The following is a 17,550-nucleotide window of genomic DNA, read 5'->3' as shown; positions in this document are numbered from 1 at the left end:
CAAGACCAAAATGTACAAGATAGAGATCAATTGATGTGTGAAATGGATGGGGAAGATAGCATTGTGATTCTGAAAATGGGTTTCTTTGGATAACTGAATGTAATGCATCAGCAGGAAAAACCCCGGCAAGAAATGTTGTTCATATAAAACATAGTTCTAGTCCTACAGCGAGGCAAGCATATTCACCATTAAAATGTTTTTAGTTGTTTTTTTATCCAGATATTTTTAGAAAAGTTCTTCAACATACAAATGAAGAAATTCTACAATAAAATAAAAATTCCTTTTACTGACACATATCGTGTGCACTCGCAAATGTGAAGAAAAAACATTTTTCATGCATAATAATCTCTAGGAGAAAGAGCAGGAACCTGTAGTAGGCAGAATTTATTTATTGTTCTCTATTTTATCTAGCATAAAAAGAATTACAGCACGTAAAATATACATATTGACATCTATAGCTTATGCTGTACAACGATACCTTACTACGGATAATCAAAACATACTGAATGCAGCTATATAGTTATTCGGATATATCAATTGGGTACTACATTAAATATTACCTAAATACATATCCTTACACCAATCAACACTGACAATTTACAAGTTTTTACCAGGTCTGATATACTGATGCCACAGCATTATTCTATAATGCATATACTTTCTAACAGTTAAACAGTTGACATTCAGCAGCAGAAAGGTTAGAATATGGAGTTTTCTTTTAGCATATTGTGTTTATGGTTCTTTATTTGAAAATGGCTTGTTTATGGTTATTGTATTATTATTTTCAGGAGCCTATTTAAATTGCAGTTTCTATTTTAATTATTAACTTTACTTCCCTGAACTAAGACTTTATCTTATTTAGACATATTTTAAGTGCTGGTCCTGGAATATGTGGTCATCCATAGATTGCTAACGTTTTGAGAGTTTTTTTTTTTAATTCATAACTCAGAAACTAGTTAGGGTATAAAAAAGATACTTGCATTGCTGAAATCCATGAATCATATATATTGTGACATAAATTAATATTTCTTTTTTTCAATTATAAGTTTATAAAAGAATTTAATATCTTTCTCTAAAAAAATTAATTAAAAAAGATTTTTAAATAAAGAAAGTTAACTATTTATTCTAATATTTCAGTATCTTTTCTGTTTATTTACACACAAAACAGTATGAAAAATATATGTAAGTATTGAAGTTGAAAATTTTCAGTGAATTCATAATTTTTTGGTCAGTCTAAGTGGGCGTCTTGAAGGACGAAAATAAACCAACTGGTGCAATAATTTACTTATTGACAGAATATGAGTGTAGACAGTGTACCATAAAGTGATTAGTGCCTTTTAGTTTATTTTAAATCAGATCACTCTATTGCTTTTTAACACTTTGAAACCTTGGTTCATCCGGAGATAGTTAATTGTGGTTATAATAATAATAGGTAACATTCAAAGTGTTAAAAAAAACAGTGTACTATAATTTTCATGTTGCTATATTTAACTTAAGTTATAAGTAATGAAATAAAGAGGCTTAAGTTTGGTTAATACAGTAACCAGTTGAAGATATTAATTGCAAAGTGTAACTGAAGTTTCTGGTTTGTTGATGGCAGCAATTGACTCTTCAACGGGGTGGCAAACGGGTAACGATTATAGATGTTGTTCCTCATTGTAGCACTCTGCATCTGGCACTTACACTCTCTCTGTCCTAGAAAATATCAATTACATATTAGGTTTTTAAGATATGAGACATAAGAGTTGTAGATTGATGATTTTATTATTGGATTGTTGAAATGTATAAATGCTGTCCACTTTAAGAAAGTTAATTTTTTCCTTTAATGGTCAATTACTTCAACCCAACCATTTTAGCCTACTGGCACATGTTTGTGTACACTTAAGGGGAGTTGAACGGTCCATAAGGCCCAATGTTAAAATAAAGTAACTTTATGTACCTTTTTCTCAGAACTCATAACAGTTAGGAAGTTGAAATCTTTACACAAGGTGTAGGATATAATATTGTATTTATACCTCTAAAATCTTTGTAAAATAATTGATACAACTAAAGAAAAAAATTTTTGTATTTGTGTTATTTTTTATTTTTATATTTTAAGATAAAATATTTTTCTAAATATTTATTTATTGATGAAATTTGATAAAACTAGAGCTACATGCTTCTAAAAGGCTACTTTATAACCAGTAAACCTTTCATGTGTGTAGCATTTATAGTTTCTGAGAAAAAGGTACATATATATATTAAAAACCGGTAATTTTCAAAAACAGCGGAAAACAAAAAATCTAAATAATTATAAGTTTATATTACCTTTAGAAGCCTCCAGGACAGTAGCTACCATCCATTTCCTCTTCCTCACCTAATAACTGTCTCCTTTTCTTTATTCTTGCTTCCTTAGTCATTGACTCTGCTTTCAGATCTGCCTTCCTCATCCTGACTTCATCGAGGCTCTTCAATGTCCTTACGGTGTATTTGCCACAGTCTTTTATTCCTAACTCCTTTAAAACCTTGATCCTTCCAATGTTACCTTCATTGAATTTTAGAACAGCATCATGAACACCTAATACAAGAGTCTCTCTTCCAACAAACACATTTTTTGGGATTCGGTTCCACACTACATTGTTGAAAGATGTTCACGTTCTGGGTTTTACCGTGAAGACATTTTTTTTAGTAGATCTAATCTTGACAAATCTCTGTATGTAGGTTTTATTGCTGTCAATACAGCTTGAGGTAGAGAATGTTTGTGATTGTAGGTAATTTCTTCTTTATTTACTTCTGCTAACCTGTATTTGCACCAGGTGTTAGGAGGCGGAGGGCAAAGTTGATGCGAAATTTGTTATGTAGTCTTATATTTGAAAAATCATAGAAGCTCAACGGAAAGCCATTTTTATGTAGGGATTGCAGTAAATTGTTCAGAAAGAATCAAATAATAAAATAAAAAATAAAAGCGAAAAAACATTTTTTTGCAGATTTTTGCGTTCAACTCCCCTTAAACAAATAGTAACTGGAAATTTATCATTAAACAAAACACATTATTATACATAATTATAATAAAGACAATATACTGTTCAATATAGAAATAATTGAAAAGGTGGTCTTATCTGCAATGTCATACCTGACGTTTTGGTTCATATAAGTTACATTTATTTCTCAAAAGTGGTTTCTTCTAAAAATACAGGGTGATTCATGAAGTTCTCCCCCCACTTCTACAGCACATTGTACTAGTAAAAATAATGAAAAAATGTTATATAAACATAGGTCCGAAAACGCTTCGTTAGCGAGTTACAGCTAGCGAAAGATTTCGCCTGAATTCCTGGGTAAAGAGTAAAATAAAGCCATACTGAACTTTTGGAAAGGTTAATTAAGTAAGAAATATCGTGGATTCTTATGTATTTTTGCCTGATAAAGCTAATAAAATAGGTTTCAGAACTGTACCTGTAGTAGTTTTTGAGGGATGCAGGGTTAAATGCAAAAAATTGGGGCACGAAACAATGTTTTTTTTTAAGTTTGATGTACAATAACTTTGTTTAATTGGTAATAAATACATAAAATCAACAAACATTAATTGTAGAGAATTTAATTATGAGAAAATTGATATAATCAAAGTCTAAAACAAAACAGAAATAAGTACCAAAAAATCGATTTTATTCAGTATAATACATTACTAGCTGTAAAGAAATACCGTACGGTATTTAGTTAAAATAAAACAAAAACAAAATGTTTGTTCCTTAATGATGAGATAAATTGAGAAAACAAGATTAACTGTTAAATAAATTTGTTTGTCAATAAAAATATCATGTTTTATTACGTTGTATTTTTTTTTTTTTAATAAAAATTTACATCAAATGTTCGAAAATAAATGAAGCAAACATTTTCCCATTATTGTTTACTAATCATCGAAATGCAGTTTTTTGTTTTATTAATTTCTAAGTTGGTAACGCACGAATAACAGCTGATCAACAATGGTATTCTGTACTGTTACGTTAGAACTGTGTATTAGTAGTGTTTTGCAAGCTACAGCAGGAGATCGGGTTCTGTGAATCGTGTTATTAAATGCAATTTTTCTGTGAGTTATAATTCGATTGTGTTTATTCAGCGAAAAAATGCCTTACTTATTTACATCAGAGGAATACGCTGAGATGGTTTTTATTTTGGGTTACTGTAATGGTAATGCTAGAGCTGCTGTAGAAGAATATGAACTACGTTACCCTAATAGGAGGATTCCAGATACCAAAACAATTTCAGGAACTTTTCGTACTCTTCGGGAAACAGGATCACTACCCAGTACTAGAACCAATTATGAACGAGCTGTCCAACTTGATGATGATATTGTTATTAATGCTGTTCATCGCAGTCCAGGTGTAAGTACACGACATATTTCTAGGTGGATAGGAGTTTCGCAGTCAACGGTGTGGAGGTCACTTAATCGAAACAAATTTTATCTGTTTCATAAACAAAAGGTTCAACATCTACAGCTAGGGGATAGTCCGCTTCGCTTGGAGTTTTGCAACTTTTTGAATATTAATAATCAACTCTACAAGTGTATTTTGTTTACGGATGAGGCACAATTCACTCGGGATGGTGTCAATAACTTGCACAATGAACACTCATGGGCAGAAGAAAATCCACATGAGGTAGTGGAACAGAACTTTCAACACCGATTTAGCGTCAATGTCTGGTGTGGCCTTTTGCACAATCGGCTGATTGGACCTTTCATATTACCTGGACGCCTAAATGCTGAGTTCTATTTGAATTTACTTCAAGAAGAGTTGCCGCAGCTGTTAGAGAATGTTCCTTTACATCTCAGACAAAATTTGTAATTCCAGCATGACGGAGCACCTCCCCACTTTTCACGTGCCGTTTCTGCTTACTTAAATCATCAATTTCCTGGACACTGGATTGGTCGTGGAGGGCCTCAACCTTGGCCACCAAGATCACCAGATCTATCTCCACTGGATTATTGCATCTGGGGATGGATGAAAGACATTGTATACAAGACAAAAGTGAATTCTCGTGATGAATTAAATTCCCGTATTATGGATTCGGCTGTGGAGATACAGGGAAGTTCTGAAAAATTAAGAAATGCAACAAAAGCAATAGACAAACGTGCTGCAAAATGTATTGATAATGATGGCCTCATTTTCGAACATCTATTATATAAAAAGGTGCGTACGGTTGGCCCAACCTGATTAATTTTGCTTAAAACTAGTAATGTATTATACTGAATAAAATCGATTTTTTGGTACTTATTTCTGTTTTATTTTAGACTTTGATTATATCAATTTTCTCATAATTAAATTCTCTACAATTAATGTTTGTTGATTTTATGTATTTATTACCAATTTAACAAAGTTATTGTACATCAAACTTAAAAAAACATTGTTTCGTGCCCCAATTTTTTGCATTTAACCCTGCATCCCTCAAAAACTACTACAGGTACAGTTCTGAAACCTATTTTATTAGCTTTATCAGGTAAAAATACATAAGAATCCACAATATTTCTTACTTAATTAACCTTTCCAAAAGTTCAGTATGGCTTTATTTTACTCTTTACCCAGGAATTCAGGCGAAATCTTTCGCTAGCTGTAACTCGCTAACGAAGCGTTTTCGGACCTATGTTTATATAACATTTTTTCATTATTTTTACTAGTAAAATGTGCTGTAGAAGTGGGGGGAGAACTTCATGAATCACCCTGTATTTCCAAATCTAATCAATACCAAATATTTAACTCTTAAGGTGAAAAAACATAATTTTATAACTGTTATATTTATAAAAAAATGAAAGCTATAATTCAAAAATATTTAGACCATAAGATTATTAGCAACCCGGTTATTGTATTGTTATTATTATTCGATAACAACTTTTGAATATCACAAAGTCAAATTATGATCCATTTTAGAAAAGTCAAAACAGTAATTATGTACAACTTAACAAAATGTGTAAATTTGAGTTGAGCAGTAACTGTAGCCTAACTCATGTGATATTTCAGTACTTATTGCTATTTAGTGGATAGCATCAGATAAAAAGCCATATGAATAAAAAAGGGTACAAAAATCTCTGCAAATTAAAATGATACTTCTAATTTGATTTAAATGTTGATAATACATTAACATTATGCCAGTTCATCTTCATGTGGATAACATATGTAGAAAATTAAAGCTTGGCAAGTTTCTGGTTAAACACTATTTTGTAACAGTTAGCTGTTAAATTGATATTGTTAATTTGCATGTGACCTCTGTTATAAAATCTATTTGTAGATGCATGCCTCTCTTATAGTAATTTTTATATGACTCATATACTCTCTTTTTGTATTAAATTAATACATTTTCTTAATAACAAAAAATATATTATTATAGACTATAATAACTCTGCTATTGAATTTGCAGATTAGTAAAAATATTCAATCTGACTTCAATAAGTTATTTGTATGGTATTCTCCTCGAATTGTATTGGTTGTAATAATTGTATTTTAGTTAAAAGAAAAGTCAAGAAATGTTGTCCTTGCCCTTAGATGAAAATTGGGGGTACAAATTTAATAACTGAAACATTATTTAGATTAAACTGGAATAACATTTTTACTTCGTATTAATTTTTATATTAAAGACTTTCTTAGTATAACTTTTAATAGGTTCTAATGCTGATGAATTTGTCTAGATGAATTCAGTGTTGTAAAGTTTAATTAGTGCTTGAAATTCTTGTTTTAAACAAATATCTTTGATTATTCCTTAAATTAATTGTAATTCCCGCCTTTAAAAAATAAATGGAAGTATGTGTGTGTGCATTTCACATGTGTATTTCACTGGACACATTTTAAATTACCGCAAATCAAACATTCCAAGATTATGGAATAATGTCATCTCTTATTTACACTATTGTTTCAAACAACCACTTCAGTTAAGTGAACTCAACTAACGGAACTCTTTTGTGACAGATGAGTGTAAAGGACACAAGCGAAGGATTGGAGCGAGCTATTGACCACATGTGCCGTAAGACTCGTGACTTGCGCCGCCAGTTGCGCAAAGCTGTCGTGGATCACGTCTCTGACAGGTGTGTTTATAAAGTGGCTGTAATAGTTATCTGTCAAATATTACTCTAGTACAATAGATCACACAATTTGTGTGTGTTTTAACATCAAGATATTTTACTTACATAGTTCTAGTTTAGTGTAATGAGCTTTAACTGTATAGTGTACATTTCTTGGATCATAATGCAGTCAGTTAAAGTATTAAAAATTTTAATTAATTATACGAATTGTGGGAAACAACATATGATACAATTCGGTTTAAGCTTTGTTCCTTGTTTTGATTCAATATTGAACCTTTCTCTAGTTTACAAAATGAAATATTGTGTAAAATGGAGAATTTAGTTTTTTTATCTTGAAAATAATGGAACAATTCGTAGATAGTAAACTTTAAAATATTTCTTACATGTGTTTTGAAACCAGAATAGTTAGTTTGATTTTTATTTAATCATTAAATCAAATCTATTCAAATTTAATCCCAGCCTGATTTGGGGTGTTTTACCACACATGGACATTAAATGTTTATTCCATTAATTAACATTATAATTTCAAAATATAGTAGAATAAATAAGCAATCAACTAAATTATTACAACTACTCATGCATTTTAGTTTCCTCATGAACCATCACTTGTTTTAATTAAAATTAATTAGGTTTTAATTTTAAGACTAAAGATTTTTTAAATTAAATCTCACAACTATGTAGAATCCTACATATTTTAGTTCTAATAATTAATGCTGTGAATTTTGTATTATTCCATTATGTTTTGACATTGTTAATGGAAGTTTTGGTTCTTTTGTTTGGAGTAGTAACAATGAAAAATAATTATACTTATATATTAAATAATTATATATTAACCCTTTGAGTGCCACGCGACGTGGTGGGGGTCATGCACCCAGTGCCAATCATTTGTGACAGGCCATTCCCCTCAGTGCCAAGCACTATTTTTATATTACTGCAGTATTTTACTAAAAAATTAACACCTTCCTTAAAGATTAACATAATGGGACACTTTTTGCTTTATTATTTAGGGCAAGATACAGGCTACAAATTGGTATATATATTATTTTGACCATAAATTTAAAAAATATATTTATATATGTGTAAACAAAATTACAAAACAAAAAAAACACATTTTTTTGTTTAAGATACAAAAAAGTATTTATTTATTTTTGTTTTATGAGTTTGATGTGCCAATTTTATGTTCCCCATGTTAGTTGGAATACATGTACCAAGTTTCATAAAAATACATATATATATATATATATATATATATATATATATATATATATATAACTGAGTTTTGAGTTTTTTATATATTGCTGCAAAATGCTGAAAACCTGCCCCAACATGCACGCTTACTCTTGTTCATGTAAAATATATTTTACTAGTTTAAGAAATTAAATCAAGGTAGATTATACAACTGTTATTTATTTATTATGAACAGACTTAAATTAACTACTTTGGCCTTATTTCATTAGGCCTATTATAATAAATCCTTCAGATGAAATAACTGAATGAGTGTTTTTATTATTAGAATGAATTAATGTATTTTCGCGGTCAGATTCCGTTATATGCCCCTAACGCTTAAACTTTTTTCAATGAACTTAGAACGTTATAAAACGATGTAGTTGAGTAACAGAACTAACATTCCATCAATCAACAAGCATTTCCAGGTATTGTTGTCGCTGTTATCTTATCTTTCTCGAGAATCCCGATTACGGCAGGCCGTGCGGCATCACATGATTATTTAAGTTTAGGTTAGTTTAGTTAAATTAGCGTTGGGGGCATAATGTTAGTTCTGTTACTCAACTACATCGTGTTATAACGTTTTAAGTTCATTGAAAAAAGTTTAAGCGTTGGGGGTATATAACAGAATCTGACCTATTTTCGCTTAAGGGCGATCTGTTCCTTTCACTCATTTCGGCAAACTATACCTTATTCAATAATGAAATTGAACTGAAGTAATAAAAGTAGGAAACTTTTAAAACATTAACCAAAATGTCAACACAGCCACACTAGACAACTAGCAAAAACAACTGAACGTAAACAAAACGGCTGCAGCGTGACAACAGGTGCTTCAAGATATCTGCTACATAAAAATATTGTATACTATAAATACAAACTATCACTAAGTGAATTATGTCGTACATTTCTTGGGCTTTAATTTGATACGTTTTAAGATTTTATACGTCAATATTTAGCAACAGGATGACCAATATTGGAAAGGCCGATCTAGTCGGCCCTTGGCAATTTTCGTCAATACCATCGGGCCGATTACATCGGCCCTTGGCACTATGCGGAAACGTTGCTAGGCCGATTAAATCGGCCCTTGGCACTCAAAGGGTTAAATAAAAATACAAACAATTAAAGTGTCACCAAAGTGCTATAGCAATATTCGGATTCTCTTCTTCATTTAGAGATGAACTGAAAATGTGGTTGTATGACAAATGTTTGTTTGTCTCTGTGTCTTGTGTCTGTTCTTGATTTTCCTTTGTGAATTATTAAAGATTTATCACTGACAAAAATTGATTTCTCTATTCTCAACCCAGTTTTCTGGAGACAAGCGTCCCGCTACTGGTTTTGATTGAGGCCGCCCGAGCCGGAAATGAAAAGGAGGTGGAAGAGTATGCTTTGGTTTTTACTGAACACGCAAATAAACTAGTAGAGGTACGTAAAACCCTAAATCTAATATTTTGATATTTCTATTAATTTATTTTATTTTTAAATGCAGTTAATGAATTACAGGACTACATATGGTACATTATTTTAACTTTGGTTCTTAAGTCTTTTAATTTGACATAGAAGTTAATTGCAGGTGAGTTGTGGTAACGCCATATATTTGTGTGTCAGTTGTCAGAGTATGAATATATTGGATTATTAACCCTTCCAACGTGGCTAACGCCTATAGACGCGGAACTGCCGATGCTTTAAACACGGCTAACGCCTATAGACGCGGAACTGCCGATGCTTTAAACGCGGATAACGTCTACAAACGCAAAAGCTTTACTTGTGAAATGGCGAAGAATTAGTTGTTAAAACTTCCGTAAGAGAGCAGGTCAATGTTCCTTTCGACTGTCGGGACTAGACAAAACGCTTTGTCACCGTTGGTGGACGTTGTAACGGTATCTACTCGGGTTGAAAGCAATCGCCGCCATTTTTTGTATGGCATGTGATGCGGCATACGCCTACAGACGTGTTCGTTTCATTCAGCTGTTAACTACGTGTGTGTTGGTCATTAATAAAATTCTCAAAAATATGTAATATTACATGTTTATTATTTTTTCTTATAAAGGTAATACCAAGGAATATGAAACAAAAATTAGCATTGGGAAATTTTAAAAAAAATATTTTTTTATGTCTTAGCGTTTGACAGTAATTTACATTAGCGCTTTAAGGGTTAAGGATTAATGAAAAAGACTACTTAATATTTTTTTATATTACAAAAAATAAATTAAGTACTGTTTAGATATTAACCCTTTGAGGACCAACCCAAAAATTTACATTTTCTAAAATGTTCACATGCATATATACCAAATGTTGCCAAAACTTCACAATGTGATTTTTACTAGTTTTACAGAAATTTAGGAAAAAATTCATAACTTAACTCTTATAAGAGATACTGTTGTGAAATATGTGTCAAAATGTTTAGAAATATGTATCCCACTTAAATAAAATACAATTATTGAATATGCATGTTATATAAGTATTAATCTTACGTGTTCAAATCTCATATATAACCAAAAAAAGTGTTAAAATCATTTTCAATTTTTTTTACAGAAAAAACTGTAAACATTTTACCTTTGGAAAACATGTTTTTTTATTTCCATATGTTATTTAGAACATGGACAAAAAAAAAATCATAATCCTATATTTATGAATAAAAGAAATATACAATATATTTACCAATAACAGCTCAAAATATAGCAAATTCTAAAACATGCAAGGAAGACATTAGTACATGGAACTGAAAACTACTTACATTGCATTCTAAGTCACTGCAGATCAGTACATGACATAGATGGTCTTAATCCTAATAATAAAAAAAATATAGTTGGAATATTTACACTATGTACACAATATTCACTCGGAACTTATTTGCAGATATGTTTTCCAAAGCACACAGAATGGCAGCCCTCTTGACATGAACTGCATACCAATCTGGATTTTTTTCTTGATTTTGCATAATCTTGGCCCTTTTTTGTGCAGACCCAACAAGTCTTTACTTTGTTGTCAGGTAATCTTTCAAGGCCTCTCAGTCCCCTATCATCCGCACCACCACCACCAGGAGCAACTTGTTTTGCAGCAAACCATTCATTACTTATACTGTCAATAATGCTCACTATAAATTGATATCTTGACATTGGCTTTACTAGGCTGTTCAGAGAATTTTCCTTATATATAACATAAGCATTTAGAGTCATTCTTGCAAAAAAGTTGAAGGCAACCTTTTTCCAGTACTTTATGGTCCGCCTTTCATCCAAGTATGTGTACAACATCATGTCGAAATGATCTATACCACCCATGTAGTGGTTGTAGTCCTGAATTATTGATGGTTTTTTTGTCTGTAGTTTCCCTTCCACGCCTCTTAGTTGTGACTTCAACTTGTTTTATTTCTGGTTTAGATGATACTAAAATAACAGGGTGTTTTTGTGTTTTCTTTTAACGATATGACAAAATGACTGTATTTTCCTTTTTGCAGTAAACTGATTGTCCTGGTTCTATTTTATCTTTTATTTCAGTAGGTAGACCCTTCCTATTTTTACGAATGGTTCCAGTCAAGAAGGTACTTTTGGAATATAACATCTTCACCAGGGGTAGACTTGAAAAACAATAGTCACAGAAAACATGGTATCCTTTGTAAAAGTAATTACAGGCTACCAGAAGCTTTGAAATTACTGAATAGGCTAATCCATTTAGCTTTATCTCATCTTTATCCTCTTGTGACCTTGCACCTTTATAACAAAAAAAGCTAAGGCAATATTTAGAAATAGTATCACACAAAACCCACATTTTTATGCCCCAGCGGTGGTGGTGTTTATTTGGCAAATATTGTATCAACAATGTCTGGTTTTTGGTGCCGATAAGGCTTTCGTCAATAGAAAGTTGCTGGTGCCCACAATAATAATAATGAAAGAGCCTATTACAGTGGTTCTGTAAGGGTTGAAATTTTTGAGCACCATCATAACCAGGTTCAGTACTTTTTGGTAATTTACTGTTATCTACCATGTGAAAAAATGAGAGGATTGACTCAAACCGTGACCGTGGAAACATTTTACCAAACCAAGGTGTTATTTGAGAGCCTGTTTCAGACCAGTATGACTTGATTGTTGGTTTTCGCACTAAACCCATATTTAGTATAACAGGAATGAAAGATTTGATTTCTGTTAGTGTCACTGGGGACCAAGATTTCAATCTACTGAAATGTTATTCCCTCTTGCCCTTATACTTTGTGTTGCATACCTGTTAGTTTCAGTAACAAACATGGACAATAGGGAGGTAGTAAAAAATAGCTCAAAGTATTTGATTGGTTTTGTGGTGCTGGGATCAAAATTACAATGCCTTGGACCAGGCTGTTCAAGATACGAAAAGTTGTGAACAAAAGGTGTGGCATTGCCATCATTCTCACTGACTTTTTCCCAAATGTCTGGGTTTTGGCCACTATTGTCATTTTCATCTGAACTATTTATTACAGGTTCTGGACCTACATCATCATCAGATTCATTGCTAAATACAGCTCTCTGCCTAGGTGTAGGTAAAGGTACCGGCATAGATCTAGGTTGTTGTTTAGGCCGCTTTGGTTGTCGAGGCACATCATAGTGATCACTGTCGCTATCTGAGTCAAATACAGGACTAGGCCTACCTTGATTTGAAAATACCCTTGATGTTGATGCCTGATTCGGATCAAACGTTGGGTCATCATCTGAGTCATCATCAAATTGGTTAGTTGATTCGTCTGAATCAAGCTCTGCGTCCAGCTCACGATCAAGTTCACTTGTTCTCAAGTTATCGTAATCCATTGTGATAAAAAAGAACTAAATAGTTTCACAAAATCATATGTAAATAAATATAAATAACACAACACTTGAATAGAAATTTAGTACACGTGCAGCACGAACACAAAGCCGACTAGCAAATGATGTAAACAAACAGCAAAGTCACGTCGCGTTGTTTCGTCGGTCCGCATTCCGCTAGCGCTGTGAAGCGGAACGACGAACCGAGCAGCAGTCAGTTGATAGCGTTATTATAAAAGCTTTGTAGTTGATTTCAATGATGTTTTCAATTGAGTTAAACGTGTTTTTACATAAAGTATGAAGTCAACTTTAAAAGGAAATAAGAATCTCAGCTGTGGTTACAATATTTTATTTCAAAGTATCATAAAAACTTTGACGTCCAGAAATCGACCGCTTGGTACTTTTTGCATAAATTACGACCGTCCAGAAATCGACCGCTTGGTCCTTTTAGCACAAGTTCCTAATGTCCAAAAATCGCACGCTTGGTCCTCAAAGGGTTAAAGTCCTATATTTTCTTTCTTATCTGATTTCTAAGTAGATATATATGGAGATTGTTGTATCTCATCTGTCAAAGAAAAAGAGGTTGGTGAATAGATAGGTAGGTTATCATCGTCATCAGACATTGCCTCCTTCCATCAAAGTTGAATTATTTCCTCGTGGCGCCAGGCCGGGTGAACGTGGAGGCGATGCAAATCAAGCTCTGTCATTAGGCCCTTGCAGCCAGTCCAGTGATTTCAACCTATCGCGTACTGAGTTAAATCAGTGAGGTGTTGCACCATCTTGCTACCAAATGAAGTTCTGTTGTTCATCTTCTTCCAATTGAGGAAGTAGCCATAGTTCTAGAGCATCAAGATAAGAAATACCAGTTACAGTTCCTTGTCCAAAAAAAGAAAGGTCCATAAAATGTACACCAAGATATGTCACACAAAACATTCAATTTAGGGAAGTCTCACTGCAATTGTTGTATCTCTTTAGGGTTTTCTGAATTCTAGATACGAACATTGTGAGTGTCCTCATAATCACTGAGGTGAAATATTAATTCATCACTGAAAACAACAGATACAGAAAATCTTCATTGTCGTGCAACAACATTTCATTTGCAAAATCGGCATGTAAACCATAGGCTCTGTAATAACTGCAACAGAAAAGGACATAGTTGTAAGCATTTCTGTAATACTTTCCAAACATTCATCATTGGAATTGCTAATTGATGACTAGCCTTCTGAACTGATGTTTGTAGGCTACGCGTGAAAGTTTCTCTCACTCACTCTTCACTAACCGTTGGTCGTCCCGTTCTCTTCCCTTTGGAAAGGCAGCCAGTATTTTAAAACTGATGATACCATCTACAGATGTTATTACTAGCTGGAGGATCTCGAACGAACTTTATATGGAACACACGTTGCACATTTACCACAGATTCGGTCTTTACAAACTGCCTTATTTCACGAGTCTCCATTTTGCTACTAGCTTTCTAATGGATACATTTCATCTGCATGCACTCAGGTGATAACAAACAAAACTGTTTGAGTTGCTCTTTGATTTGATGTATAAATTATCAATTTAAGTTATATTTAAAAATACTACACAATTTTACAACCCTGATATTCATTTATAACTATAATTAATAGTTATGAAAATTAGAAAACAAATGTTTTGTGACAGGTGGCGAACCTGGCTTGTAGCATGTCAAACAACGATGATGGGGTGAAGATGGTCCGCTACGCTGCTGGCCAGATTGATGCACTGTGTCCGCAGGTGATCAATGCTGCACGGATACTGGCAGCACGACCCCGTGTTAAGGTGGTCCAAGAAAACATGGATGTGTTCCGTGATGCTTGGGAAAACCAGGTTCGCGTCCTCACCGAAGCTGTTGATGATATCACTACCATTGATGACTTCCTTGCAGTTTCTGGTGAGTGGAGTAACAAAGCTAGAGGTTTTGAGCAAAAGAACTGCCCGCAATGCAGTAAACAGTTTATTCTTATTTATCTGTAGTATTTGTGGTCAAACATAATCTAAGTATTAAAAATCATAATATACCATACAATATGAATATAACATAATTAAAATATAAAAGTAATCATAAAGTGTATTAACAACACTACTAACAAATTAACATTAATGAGTTATCAGCTATTGCATTTGCTTATGAAAGATAATTTTAAAGATATTTCTTTGCTTAGGAGCTGGCTGCAGGAAAATGATTTTTAGTTTTTCCCCACAATAACACACCCCCATAATCTCATGCAGTTCACACCATTATTTTTAGTTGGAGAATTATGGGAGATGTCTCACTTTAAAGATCAATATGCATCCAACAATGTTTTAGTGTTTCAATATTTGTATGGCCTGTCCAGGAAAAAATGTCAAACTTTGTTTTAAGTTGGTTTAAATATACTCTTTACAAAAAAGCTAAAAAGGGTTTGGATGCATATTAATTATATCTTCAAAATGAGGCATCTCCCATAACTCTGTAATACAAATGAAGAGTGTATAACTGGATAAGGTGTAACATAGTTCTTATGGGGGGAAACTCCAATCATTTTTACTACAGCCAGCTCTTAATATGGACATAGAGAGAAGCAAGGAAACTCTTGACTAGTAGGAGCTGTCTTCAGTGTTGCATTAAAATGTTTCAACCATATCAGAGGGTTCCATATTTATAACTAGAATGTGTATGCATATTTCATTTAAGCTATGTCAAATTGTTTTCTATCAATATAGTTATAAACTTTTGGTACGATTGTATTTTATCCATTTCCTTCTAATTTTATGGTTACAGTTTGTTTTGTCTGTCTATGAGCTCTTCTCCATTATGGCTGTACTTTATTTTACTAGATTACTTGATTTTAGTAATCCCTTACAAACAATACGTATATAACATTATTTCCTCACACGCATGTACGTGAGTACATGTGTGTTCCATCTCAGAAATACAACAAAACATAGGAAAGTCTTGTGGCAGAGTATTTTTTTGTCAACTAGACTATCAGTGATATTGTGTTTCAGAGAACCATATCTTGGAGGATGTGAACAAATGTGTGCTAGCACTGCAGGAGGGGGATGGAGACACACTGGACCGTACAGCTGGAGCTATCAGGGGCCGCTCAGCTCGTGTAGCGAATGTTGTCACCGCAGAAATGGACAACTATGAACCTGGGATGTACACAAAGCGTGTCTTGGAGGCCATAAATGTTCTTAGAGAACAAGGTACCACCAATTTATATGTATGCTTCTTTGAATGTGTCATCCTGAAAATATATTACTTATTGTTTTGATGAGTTGATTTTTCATTAATTAATTTTCTACGCATGGGTATAATTAATTAAACTAATATATGTTTTATCTTGCCAACATGAAATTAAATAAAACATGTCTTAGATGGAGTTGGGGCTGTTTTAGCCCTCTCTATCACTCAGCCTCAAAACATGCTGAACTGTAATACATTTAACAGCATATAACAGATTACCACTTATGTTTGTACAGTGATGCCCAACTTTGCTCAACGTGTGGAGGTGGCTGTGGACGCAATATCATCCAACCCACCTAAGGACGTGGATGAGAACGAGTTTATCGATGCGTCTCGACTTGTGTATGATGGTGTAAGGGAAATACGAAGGGCCGTTCTGATGAACAGAGTGAGAAAATTATCATCCAAATTTATTTATTTAGTCTACATTATTGTATTGTAAAGTATAGTAGTATATTGTAAAATTTTATTTACACATATATAGTTATAACTTTGATTCTCATGATTTCCAATAAATCTATTAATTTTATGGCATTATTTAACAGACTTGGCTTTTAAGTAAGTATTAATGGGAGTAAAACCGTGTTTTGCAGGTTTAGCTTCAAACAAGTTGCTTAAAATAACATGTGAAAATTATAAATTTTATAATGTTTTTAGTATCTTACTTTAAGTTGCAAAAATGTACGGAAAATACCAACCTGAAAAGAAAAATTTGATAGTTCATTTGTTTTTATGAGCTTATAGTTTGATTTTTATGTCAAAGGACTTTTAATTTGTTCTCCTTGTTTAATTGAAGAGCTACTATATATGCAATCACTAACTGCACTACTTTGATTTAAATTAAAAGGTATCAATTATTCAAAGAGTGATAATTACATTATTGTTAATTACCGCAGTAAAAAGGCAGTCATTTTCACCTGCAGTCGTAAAACAATAACACTTTTGAGATTTTATGCACCCTTGATTATAATGATTACAATTTCAAACTGTTTGCATTGTAATTATTGTGACGGTGTTTTGAGCAGACTGATGAAGAACTGGATCCAGAAGATATAGAGCTTGACGAGCACTACACTGTCGAGACCCGCAGCAAATGTAAGCGCTGTAGTTGTTTTTGTGTTTTTGCTTATTGTTGTTGTTGTCATGTGCCTGCCGTTGTATTTCCAGAGCTCCGAGGAGTTGGACACAGACACAGAGTTCGAACCAGGTGAAGACAACATGACCATCGACAACAGAAGCAGATGTAAGATTTTTGTTTTATTATTACT

The 17,550-nt window shown here is 32.8% G+C and overlaps 1 protein-coding gene across 3 annotated transcripts in view; it reads left to right on the top strand.

Moving 5' to 3' along the window:
• LOC124352694 (catenin alpha) overlaps nucleotides 1–17,550 on the top strand; it is a 45,659-nt gene that overhangs the window by 20,257 nt on the left and 7,852 nt on the right. Inside the window, exons 8-14 of one of the 3 annotated variants that reach the window (XM_046802292.1) lie at nucleotides 1,601–1,630; nucleotides 6,930–7,045; nucleotides 9,571–9,688; nucleotides 14,695–14,944; nucleotides 16,042–16,242; nucleotides 16,519–16,670; nucleotides 17,450–17,525. In XM_046802292.1, the coding sequence (XP_046658248.1) occupies nucleotides 1,601–1,630; nucleotides 6,930–7,045; nucleotides 9,571–9,688; nucleotides 14,695–14,944; nucleotides 16,042–16,242; nucleotides 16,519–16,670; nucleotides 17,450–17,525 (943 nt within the window). Of the gene's footprint in view, nucleotides 1–1,600; nucleotides 1,631–6,929; nucleotides 7,046–9,570; nucleotides 9,689–14,694; nucleotides 14,945–16,041; nucleotides 16,243–16,518; nucleotides 16,671–17,307; nucleotides 17,378–17,449; nucleotides 17,526–17,550 lie in introns of all 3 variants that reach the window. The other 2 variants (XM_046802293.1, XM_046802294.1) reach the window with 2 other exon arrangements.

This window comes from Homalodisca vitripennis, chromosome 1 (genome assembly GCF_021130785.1).
Source record: "Homalodisca vitripennis isolate AUS2020 chromosome 1, UT_GWSS_2.1, whole genome shotgun sequence".
Classification (NCBI taxonomy): Eukaryota; Metazoa; Arthropoda; class Insecta; order Hemiptera; family Cicadellidae; genus Homalodisca; species Homalodisca vitripennis.
The sequence above is the reverse complement of the archived record's forward strand: the minus strand, read 5'-3'. Positions and strand labels throughout refer to the sequence as shown.